Source organism: Centroberyx gerrardi, chromosome 9, assembly GCF_048128805.1.
Source record: "Centroberyx gerrardi isolate f3 chromosome 9, fCenGer3.hap1.cur.20231027, whole genome shotgun sequence".
Taxonomy (NCBI): Eukaryota; Metazoa; Chordata; class Actinopteri; order Beryciformes; family Berycidae; genus Centroberyx; species Centroberyx gerrardi.
The window spans coordinates 473,819-485,221 of record NC_136005.1 but is presented as its reverse complement, the minus strand read 5'-3'; the positions used below and the strand labels follow the sequence as shown (position 1 = coordinate 485,221).

Sequence of the window (11,403 nt, the reverse complement as noted above, 5' to 3'; positions counted from 1 at the left end):
ACGTTGAGTCTTTGAAACTGTTTTATTGTTTGTGTCACTTTCTTTTTAGTTGCATCAATTTAAAATCATTAAACAACCAAACTTCCTCTTTAGCTTCTTTACTGAAGGATGAGTGAAGAAATGTTAAAGACAAAATGTCCAAAATGTCTCTGAGTCCTGAATCTGAGCCTCTAGCAGACAGACTGAAGCTCAGCAGATCAACAAACAGCTTCTGTTAAATATTATTATTCTCCTCACGCTTCACCTCAGCAGGCAGCTGGAGCCTGACAGTCCACTTCATTTCTTTTACACATGAATTATGAGCTTGTCTCTATTTTGCAGTTCTACTCAGCAGCTGGCAGATCATTGGACGAGGCGAAGGCTTTCATCTTAAAGGGACCAATCAGCAGCAGACTATTCTTGGAGTGTCACGCCATTTAAAACCAGTTTGAACCCGGCTGACGGAGAAAACCAGAGTGAAGAAGTCCTGCTGAGCGAGGAGGGAAGATCCTGAAGAGGAGAGCGTCCTCAAGATCAACTGAGACGAGGTGAAGATACCCTGCTGCCCCCCCGCTGAACCCCCCCACCCCCCTGCTGCCCCCCGCAGCCCCCACCTCACTGGTTCTCCTGGTTGGCGAACATGCCGGCCTCCCAACGGAGGGCGCGCTTGTTTTTATGCCTGGTGACACGAGTGGCCTCCAACACCTGGAACAGAGAAACAGATCTGGTTCTGGAGAACAAACAGCAAACTGGTCTGCAAGGTTTGGAAAAGCAGGGAACATGAATCTGATCATTCCCAGGTCTGTAAAAGTTTGGGTCTTATGCAAAAAGCCTGGAGACGTCTTCCAGTCCTGATGCACATATGAGCTTTCAGTTAATAAGCTGCAGACCCGCTGTCACATAACATGTAGTGATGTTAGTTATAATGTTCAGGTACACAGTTAACAGTCATATCAGACATCATACTGAACACTGACTGACATCTTCAGTCAGGAAACTGAAGGTGTGAGCAGGTAGGAGAGACGTACCTCGTTGTTCACGTCGTCGACCGGCTGGATTCCTGCGTACTGGAGAGAGCAGAGGGAAACGTCTGAAAACCTGAAACCTACAGAGGAACAGAGAACTGGGTTCTCTTGTCTTGGTTCACACTTCTGGAGAACATTTTCTCCCTCCGGACCTCAAACCTATTGATCATATTGATCAGTGAAAACTAAAGGACTTGTTCAAAAGAATGATCCAGGACACAGAGACCCTGCACCCAGAAAAACAAGGGTTCCTCAAGGGTTCTTTGGTTATGATAGTGGTTCTATATCCAACCATAATGACTCAAACAACCTTGTGATTTATTAAAGTAAAAAACAGGCAAATCAGAATAAAGAACCCAGAGTGGCTCATACTGCTGTTTTGGAGCATTTCATGTGTTCATAAAGGGTTCTTTACAGCACCATAAAGGTTCTGTGTAGAACATTTGAGCATGGTGCTATACAGGTTTTAGAGTTGAACTGCTCCCAGCAGCTGCGTCTCCATGATGGAGGAACATGTAGAACTGTGTGTTAGTTAATAAAGTGTAAATCTGTAGAACTGTGTGTTAGTTAATAAAGTGTAAATCTGTAGAACTGTGTGTTAGTTAATAAAGTGTAAATCTGTAGAACTGTGTGTTAGTTAATAAAGTGTAAATCTGTAGAACTGTGTGTTAGTTAATAAAGTGTAAATCTGTAGAACTGTGTGTTAGTTAATAAAGTGTAAATCTGTAGAAGCAGCTAGAAGCAGAGAGCAGCTGAGTCAGCTTGTTGTGGTGTGGCTGTAGATCCATTCAGTAACGTTCTCAGTAAAAGTGAATAGTGTGATAAGGTGGATTTGGTTCCTGTGACACAGTAAACTGTCTTGTCTTTAGCCCTAGTCTCTACTCCAAAACACTCTGAGTTGTAGCTTGAGAAGAGTCAGCTCAGTTAATCTGAACAAACATCATACAGAGAACCTTTCTAAAAGGGTTCTTTACACCATGAAAGGTTCTACCATGGTACAAGCCTAAAGAACCATTGTCTGGTATAATCAGAACCCTTTCAATAAGCGTGTGTATGTATTTTTACATTTTCCATCCCTTTAGTGTTAATCCTGACTGTTTTATATGCATGGAACAAGATTAAAGATATTTTTAAATCAGTGTTTCCAAACCTCTCAGCTCGTTCACTCCCATTCTCTTCCAAATGGCAGAAAACACAAAGTTTCATTCATTTCCTTTCTGCTTGCTGTCAGATATCACTTCACTACGTTTGATTTCTTCTTTTTCCTTTCCAAAATAAATCTTTCAACCAATAGCTAACATTCTCTGTGGTTGCATTAGGCCCCGCCCCCTGTCAATCAACCCAGTCAAGCCAACAGACAAACCAGACTCTTCCTCCAGCTACAGTCTGGAACATGAAACAGAAATTAAAGCTAGATTTAAACTTCTGCTCTCTTCTTTACTGGAGGAACTCCTAATATGAGTTTGTTTCAGAATATTTACTGTGAAAAACAACTAAGACGAAGGGAAAATATCAAATATCTCCTAAATATCTCCTACAGTTGGAAAACCATCTGCAGTGATGGAAAACAGGAGAGGTCAGACTGGATCTGATGTTTAAATCTACTGATCCAGCAGATCCTGAAGCTCCTGGTTTCTTCATGTTCTCTTTACTTACCGAACTCTCCTCCAGCTTCAGTTTAACTCTCCGCTCCTCAAAATCCTCCAGCAGCGTCTCCGTCAGGCCTTTCTGAGGGGGGGGGTAGGAGGGGAGGGAGGAGGAGGGGGGGAGAGAGGAGGGAGAGAGGGAGGAGGAGGAGGAGGAGGGGGGGAGGGAGGAAGAGGAGGGGAGAAAGGAGGAGGAGAGGGGGAGAGGAGAGGAAGAGGAGGAGGAAGGAGGGGGGGTCCAGGGTTGAGCGGTGATGAAGGAGAAGGAGGGCAGCCGGGCAGCGGGGCGAGGGGGGGGCGGCGACAGACCGCTGCTTCTATCTGAAAGATAAGAGTTGAAATACAAGTAGAATTATGAGTGATAATATTCTGTTACATCTTACTGTTGGTGGTGTTCAGGACGCCCTGCAGCTCTGACCTCTGACCTCTGACCTCTGACCCCGTGGCTCTGTATACAGTGTTCTCCCTTCAGCAGCAATGCATTCATTTCTGCATCATAACATTAAAGTTTAACCTCATATATTTCTTTAACAGTGGAATGGAAGTACAATTGGCAATTAACAATTGCCAACAATTGTAATTGATGAATTGTAATTATAATTAATTACAATTAATCCTTGAATAGTTAATTTCCAAAATACTATGTCTTCATTTAGAAAAAAAAATAAGATTATCATTGAATATCTCCAAAATCTAGAGGATCCAGTCTGTAAAAAGAAGTTTAATTTTGTCAACCAAGCAAACTAACTTATTATCCTTAAAAACTACCATCAATTCTTTTACTTTTGCACTGTCATTCTTTGCCCCAGTGGTTAATCATTGCAGCTCCTCATCCTGGTCTACAACACCTGGACTTTAGTCCTGTTCTCATTAAGTTACTCATTCCCTCCAGTTTATGAAAGCCAGCAGAAACAAGCCAAGCAATTAAACACCTTGTCTGAGAAAATGTGAGCTTTCAGTGAATGAGATCTTTCGTTCTATTCTAGTCAGCATCAAACATGAAAACAACTTATAGGTTACAGTCATCAGACACAGTTTTCCTGTAACATGGGCAAGTAACATTCCTAACCTGAAATGTAAGGAACACAGTGGAAACTCCTACCTGTTTTTGGTGCTGGAGTGGCGGTCGGGTAAAACTGACTGACAGCCATCTTGTTTGCCTGTTCCACCAGAGGAGCTGGAGAGAAGAGAGGCGGATCCGTCTGCAGGCTTTCAGTCTGAGAGGAGGTTCTGTCCAGGTTTTCCTCTCTGGACTCCCTCAGCTCCCGGAGCTCCTGCTCCCGTCTCAGATCCTCCTCAATCTCCTTCTGAATGAGGTCTGGAGTTCCGTGTCTTCTGGACTGCAGACCGGTGGATTCCAGGTTCTCCCTCCAGGATGGAGGTGCAGTCGCGTCCCGTTGAGCCGTTAGCATGACAGAGTCAGTCGGTGTTGGGGAGGAGGGGGAGGAGGAGTGGGAAGATGATGAAGATGAAGTATTTTTGCCAGAGAGAGCTCTACTTGGAACAGGATCCTTCTTCCCCTCCAATGATGGAGACTCGCTAACTATTTCATTGGTACTGGTTGCTCTGTCAACCACTGTGACCTGAGGCTTTGCCAGCATCTGGGCTTCAGCACCTCTCAGCCTGACTCGATCCTCTGGGAAACCTCTAGGAAGAACTCTGCTGAGGTCCTGGACCTCCGAGCCCCTCAGAGTCATGGAGATGGGAGCTGAGTTCATTTGGCTGATGTACAACTCTGTTTCCTCAGGGTGTCGGTGAGGGCAGCAAGGGGAGGGAAAGCCTTCAGCATCTGAGTTGTTGCTCATTCCAGACTCAGACCAAGACCTTCCATCTGTCCTCTCGTTGTCTTCTGTGCTGGATTTGTCGGGTGTCTCAAAGACCCTCTTTCGCTCCACCAGTTCCTGGGGAGAACCTTGGCTGTATCGTCCCAGGATCCTGCCCTGCTGCTGAAGGTCCTCCTCCCTCTGGCTCTCCTTCTGGATCTCCCGCTGGATGAGGAAGCTCACTCGGTTCTTCTCTTTGGCCTTGACAGGCGTTAGCGGTGACAGCAAAGTCTTGGTCTTGATCTCCACCATCTCTGCCCTGCTGTCGCTGTGCTTCAGGCCTCGTAAACGTCGGAGGTTCTCCTCACGCTCCTGAGTCATCCGGATCTCCCTTTCGATCGGTGTCTCGTATTCGCTCACGGACTTGGTGTCCCTGCTTCCCTGCTGGATGTTGTCATTGGATGTGCTTCCATCACTGGTGTAGCCACCGCCTGCCTCCGCTGACACCTCCTCCAGGCCAGAGTCCAGGTCATCAAACACACTGCTTTGCCTGGTTAATCTCTCCTCAGTACGGTACACTGTCACCTTTCTCCCTGTGTGAGCCTCGTCTTCATCCTGCTGTTTGAACGGTGTTGCACCTTGGCTCGGCGGCTCCACTGTGTCGTCCGTCTCTACCTGCCTGGATGAAAACACATCAGCGTCTGGCTGCAGAGATCTGGTCAGTGTTTTTGGAGAACTGGGAGGATTGAGGAGCGCATCTAGCCTGGTCTGCTCCATCTTCAGGAATTGCTCCCGAGCTGCACTGAAGTTGATCTGCTCCTTGTCGATGGCCCCTGGCTCGGCAGGAGGGGTTGGCTCTGGCTTGGAGCTGATTGGCCCATAGGACAGACTGAACCCCTCTATCAGCTTGTTAGGAGGGCTGCTCAGATCCAGGTTCTCCAGTGTACTCCACTGCTTCTTCAATATAGGGTTCTTCTTTGGTGCTTGGCTGCGAATGATCTCCTTCCGAAGCTGCTGCTCCTGTTCTTCCTCAACTACTTTGATACCGTTGTTCGTATCCACCTTGTACGATTCTCCGTTGCTCTCCTGAAACAGACTCTCTGGCTTCCTGCCGCTGGAATACGTCTGCAGTTTGAAGCCATTCTCCTCCTTGAGGGTGGCCAGCTGAGCCTGCCTCTGTGGAGAGACCATCCACGCTTCGTTCAGCTCTGCCTCGGGACTCGCCGGATCATCTACAAAGGAGTAAAAGCCACAGTGGGAGCCTGAGCTGCTGCAGGGACTGCTGGGGTTACTGGGGCTACTGGGCTGCCACTCGTCACCGGTACTCCCTCCTTCCTCTGACACCGCCACCTGCCTGGCCTGCACCACCACGTCCCCGGACACCTCGCCCTGCTGGGAGGACACCACCACCGAGGACTGGGTACGGGTGACCGAGATGCTGTCGGCGGTGAAGGCGGAAGCGCTCCAGCTGGGCTCCAGGTCGGGGGGTTTGCTGCGAGCGGGGCTGAGCATGGTGCGGAGGTCCGAGGGGTCGAGCCTGGGAGACAGCGGCTGCAGCACCCACTTCCTCGGGCTGCTGTCCATGGCTGCTGGGAGCACAGCGGGACCCTGGGTGGACGGCGGAGGCTCTGAAGCACGAAGCCGGCGAACACAACTCGATGTTGGGAAACCCTGCTGGGTCAGCACATCCTGACAGTCACCCACTGCAACCGACAGTCTCTGGAAGCATCAGGAAGAGGAGAGAGGTTAGTATCTATGGAAACAACAGCATCAGGTTACGGTTCCTTTGTTCTGTGTTCTCCTCTGTTCTGTTCTGTAGCAGTGCTGCTAGGGCTCTGGGTCCACATTATGCTCTGTTCTGGATTTAATAATAATAGTAAGCTCCTCTATTGCTCTCTGTAGGGAAATAATATTTCCTCTTGCCCCTTCCCACAGGGAGGTCAGAGGTCAGAGGTCAGGGTCTGGAGCTGGTAGGGATTCAGTGTCTTGCTCAAGGACTCTTCAGTATAGTGGGGGGTTTGAACCCCGATCCTCTGAGAAAACATTGTTCTTCAGACAATTCATCGTAATGAAACATTCATTCGGAGCATTAAGACTACAGTTGGTGCTTTAGAGGGAACTTTGGTGGTGACACTGTTGTTTTCATTTCACATAATCTCTAGCAGTGGCGGGAGTGTTATTGCTGTGGCACCACACTGCTGCTGAGGAACTACTGAGGAAACACTGTACTATGTACTGTAAGCTGGTAGCATGCTGACTGACAGTACTTTACCATAGTTAATGATACAGATACAGGCGGAAATATCAGTTGGGATGCCTTATAAGTGAATAACATCGTCATCTAAAGAGATATTGGTTATGCAAGACATTTTACGGTTTAGCGGAAATGTGAAGTAAGGGAAAACCATCCAGCCTTATGAATGAGGGTGGAGTCTCAGGAATGCGAACATGATTGGTCAATAAAGTTTATCAGAGGATCAACGCCACAGATACCAGTGATACCAGAGATTACAGGACATTTACAACATCTGCCATAAAGCTAAAGAATGCCAGGATGGGAAAGAAACGACAGGTACTGTACACTGTGATCATTACTAACAGACAGACAGGGAGACCGACAGGGAGACAGTCAGACAGACAGACACTCAGACAGACAGACAGACAGACAGGGAGACAGACAGGGAGACATACAGGGAGACAGACAGACAGTCAGACAGACAGACAGACAGTCAGACAGACAGACAGACAGACAGACAGACAGACAGTCAGACAGTCAGACAGACAGACAGACAGACAGACAGACAGACAGACAGTCAGACAGTCAGACAGACAGACAGACAGACAGACAGACAGACAGACAGACAGACAGTCAGACAGACAGACAGACAGACAGACAGACAGACAGACAGTCAGACAGACAGTCAGACAGTCAGACAGACAGTCATGGTAGTACTGGATCCCTGGGACTTCCTGCAACACACCTCAAAGACCAACTCCACTAAAATGAACTTATGTCTTCATTTTGCGAAGGTAGACTTTGTACCTGTTGCCTCAGAAGTGTTGCCACTCCCATCCTGTGAAAAGCATTACCTGAAAACATGTGAAAATGTGAAAATGAGTCTAAGAAAGTCCTTTATAATGTTGCAGGATGGTGGAGGTCTGCAGTTAGGGTTAGTCAGCCATGTTAAGAGTTCCCACTGTTTAGCTTCAGTCTCTACAAAACATAGTAAAACTCCCCTGGGTTAAATGGCATGAAACACATCTGTCAGTCTGTTCTGTTTTAATTACAGAAGCTCAACTTGCTTTGATTACTCAGTCAGGAGTCGAGGCCGAGAGGAGAACAGCTTTCAGATCCAAGCTCAACATCAACACACTCTCCTCTTGTTTCTTTCACTGCATTGACAAAGTCTTTCATTTGGTTTCCTTCCAAAATGAGATTCATCAGCTGAGGAGAGTGACACCTGCTCTGACTAAATGACTGACAGCTCAACATTAAACCAAACGATGGCACTTTTTAAAGAAGAGTACTGAAGTCCTTTAGTTGACTAAATTGGACAATTTTGATACACAGCTTTCTGTCTGTCTGTCTGCTCTGCTCTGATAACCAACACTTCCTGGAACTCAGTCCTCTGCTGTCAGCTGATTGGCTGAGAGGAGAGGAGTCATCTGTGTGAGACCGGAGATATGAAGCCTGTTCACCGCTCTCTGTGTGTGTGTGCGTCCACTGAGCAGTTCCTACATCATCCACATCATAAACAACCAGCAGTAAGGAGGTCAAAGGTCAGAGGTCACAGTCTGAACTGAATCTAACAGGATGAACACAGAACAGAATATATATATATATATCTATATATATATCTTTAACTCACCAGCTAATCCAATGAGACCGAAAACCTTTTCAAACTGAACCAACAATGAAAGTAAAACCTGCCGACCGACTCCGATAAAAACAGAGCAGCTTCCAGTCTCTCTGCTCATGAACCTCCTTCAGAACGAGTCTGAGATCTGCAGCTGCTCCAGACCGGACCGGACAGATCCTGGTGTCATGAAGCCATGTGGTCTCAGACTGTTAGACCGGACCGGATCGGACAGATCCTGGTGTCATGAAGCCATGTGGTCTCAGACTGTTAGACCGGACCGGATCGGACAGATCCTGGTGTCATGAAGCCATGTGGGCTCAGACTGTTAGACCGGACCGGACCGGACAGATCCTGGTGTCATGAAGCCATGTGGTCTCAGACTGTTAGACCGGACCGGACCAGACCGGACAGGTCCTGGTGTCATGAAGCCATGTGGTCTCAGACTGTTACATTGAACTGAACGAACACAGGAGAGTTCAGCTGCCTGCTCTCTGTCGTGTTCACAGACAGAAAAGAAAGTTGAAATAATAATAATAATCCTACCTGTGAGCCGCTTTCTGTCTGAGGCTTCACACCGAACCAACCAGGCTGAACCAGGCTGAACAACTGACTGAACAACTGACTGAACAACTGACTGACTGAATGACTGAATAAACTGAACCAACTGACTGACTGAACGACTGACTGATGTGACAAAGTTCACCTCTATCATTTCATCTGAGCCTCCACCCACCAGCAGACAGGCCCTCCCACCACACACACACACACACGCACACACACACACACACACACACACACACACACACAGGCTCTCTTCGACTTGAGTGTTATTAAACCGCTGAGCTCTCTGTCTGTTTGGTTTTCCTTCACAAAGCAACATCAAACATCTTCTGTTTAGTATGAAGAGAATAAAACTGCCTCAGTCTGTCTCTGCAGGGTCACATCAGATACAAGATATAATAATCCAATATAATCCACATCCAACACACTGACTGTTAACATCACATGTATCTTTTTTCTTTTGTTTTCTTACATTGTATATTTTCATGCTTATTTTCATATTTTTCACTCATATTTCCTTTTCTCAGTATGTTCTACTGGTCTTCACTTTCATCGTTCATGCTGTTTTTTCATTCAGATGTTTTTACTCAGTCAGTTACATTGACTTTATATCATTTGCTCTGTTCTTCTATATTCTTTCTATATTTTTCTTTGCTGTATCCTGCTGCAGCGACGCAATTTCTCCCCAGGATCAATAAAGCTTCACTTTACCTGAGCTAATGTAATGTAATCTAATCTATTGTAATGTAATGTAATTTAATGTAATCTAATGTTAAATATTTGTAGAATTTGAAGTTATGTTCACTCAAAGTGAGTTTTTTTTATGAAGGACATTTAAAATCTCCATCACTCACAAATGGCTGCACAAAAGAAAAAAACAAAAAAACAACGTAGACAAGGAAGACTAAATCACACACACACACACACACACACGCACACACACACACACACGAGGGCAGCTTCAACCCAGACTATAGAACATCTAAGAGATCCAGAAGGTCTGAGAGGTCAGAGATGGAGGACCTGAGTCATGTCGCTGGATCCAGACGCCTGCTGGTTTCTTCTGACAGACTTAAGGATTTCCAGTGAAGCCAGAAACACTCTGGCAGTGTTTCCCCAAACCTCCAGGAGCCGATGTTCTCCTACAGAGGCCGTCTGCGTTACGGAGCTTATTGTTTGATTCATTTCTAATCTGCAGTCGTGGATTACAGGCGGCATGCTGTGGTTGGTTTATAAAGTTTTATAGATTAGAGAGACTTTATACAGACTACACAGTTTATGTCACACTAAAACATTTGATCCAAAGTGTAAAGGTCAGAGTCTGCCGACGCTTCGCCTGCTGCGGCGGAGCGGGGACAGCCGTCCCGTCCGGGCCGTCGGCTGCTCATTACAGCGCTGATGTTGTACAGAGACTCTTCTGCTGCCCTCTGCTGGTCACATGATGCAAACACAACACTGAACCATTTCCACCAGAGTTCAACATGACTCAGTCTGTTGTCCTGCAGCAGGTGTCGGTCTGTTCTGGACTGCTGTGTCAGTCTCATTTTAAACAGCCGGACAGAAAGTTCCATCATCTGGTTTAAAAAGTGGTTTGGAGAGGAAACGGTTCTCTTACCTTGGTGTCGTGATCCAGACTGTGACAGAGAACCTGCCAGGGAGGAGTGTACCGGAACATCCTGCTGGTTCTCACTGGAACTGACTGGTCTGACTGGTCTGACTGGTCTGACTGGTCTGACTGGTTCTGACTGTTCTGACTAGATTTGACTGGATCTGACTGGATCTATGTGGTTCTGACTGGATCTGACTGGTTCTGACTGTTTGGATCTGACTGGTCTGACTGGTTCTGACTGGATGTGTATTGGTGTTGATGCTGATGTCTCTCTGTCAGACCCACAGTCAGCAGGAACCAATCAACACCAAGACTGGAGAGAGAGAGAGAGAGAGAGAGAGAGAGCGAGAGAGAGAGAGAGAGAGAGAGAGAGAGACAGACAGACAGACAGACAGACAGACAGACAGACTGATAAATAGATACAAGGAAGTGGATAAAATATTTTTTTTTCTTATTCTTATTTCTGATTCTGTCATATTCAACATAGAAATGACAGATGATGAAGTTATTTCATGTTTTACTGAGTTGATCCAGCAGCTTGTTGTGGATTTAATTTTGTTTCTGCTGCACAAAGACAAGAAATACTGAAAAACACTGAAGCTAAGCTCAGGTTCTCATTGCAGTACATGTTGCAGTACATGTTGCAGTACATATTGCAGTACATGTTGCAGTACATGTTGCAGTATATGTTGCAGTATATGTTGCAGTACATATTGCAGTACATGTTGCAGTATATGTTGCAGTATATGTAGCAGTACATGTTGCAGTACATATTGCAGTACATGTTGCAGTACATGTTGCAGTATATGTTGCAGTATATGTTGCAGTACATATTGCAGTACATGTTGCAGTACATGTTGCAGTACATGTTGCAGTATATGTAGCAGTACATGTTGCAGTACATATTGCAGTACATGTTGCAGTACATGTTGCAGTACATGTTGCAGTATATGTAGCAGT

At 46.3% G+C, this 11,403-nt stretch overlaps 1 protein-coding gene across 2 annotated transcripts; it reads right to left on the bottom strand.

The window, feature by feature from the left end:
* Positions 1 to 568: 568 nt before the first annotated feature.
* Positions 569 to 8,902, bottom strand: misp (mitotic spindle positioning). 2 transcript variants are annotated; one of them, XM_078285812.1, is made up of 5 exons: positions 8,817 to 8,902; positions 3,753 to 6,132; positions 2,661 to 2,971; positions 1,008 to 1,046; positions 569 to 684 (listed from the first exon to the last, which is right to left on the bottom strand). In XM_078285812.1, exons 2-5 carry the CDS (start codon positions 5,995 to 5,997, stop codon positions 595 to 597), a joined length of 2,685 nt encoding a protein of 894 aa, XP_078141938.1. In that variant the 5' UTR covers positions 5,998 to 6,132; positions 8,817 to 8,902; the 3' UTR covers positions 569 to 594. The 2 variants fall into 2 exon arrangements, with proteins under 2 accessions (XP_078141938.1, XP_078141939.1); XM_078285813.1 differs by lacking the exon at positions 8,817 to 8,902 and adding an exon at positions 7,395 to 7,586.
* Between the last annotated feature and the right edge of the window lie 2,501 nt (positions 8,903 to 11,403).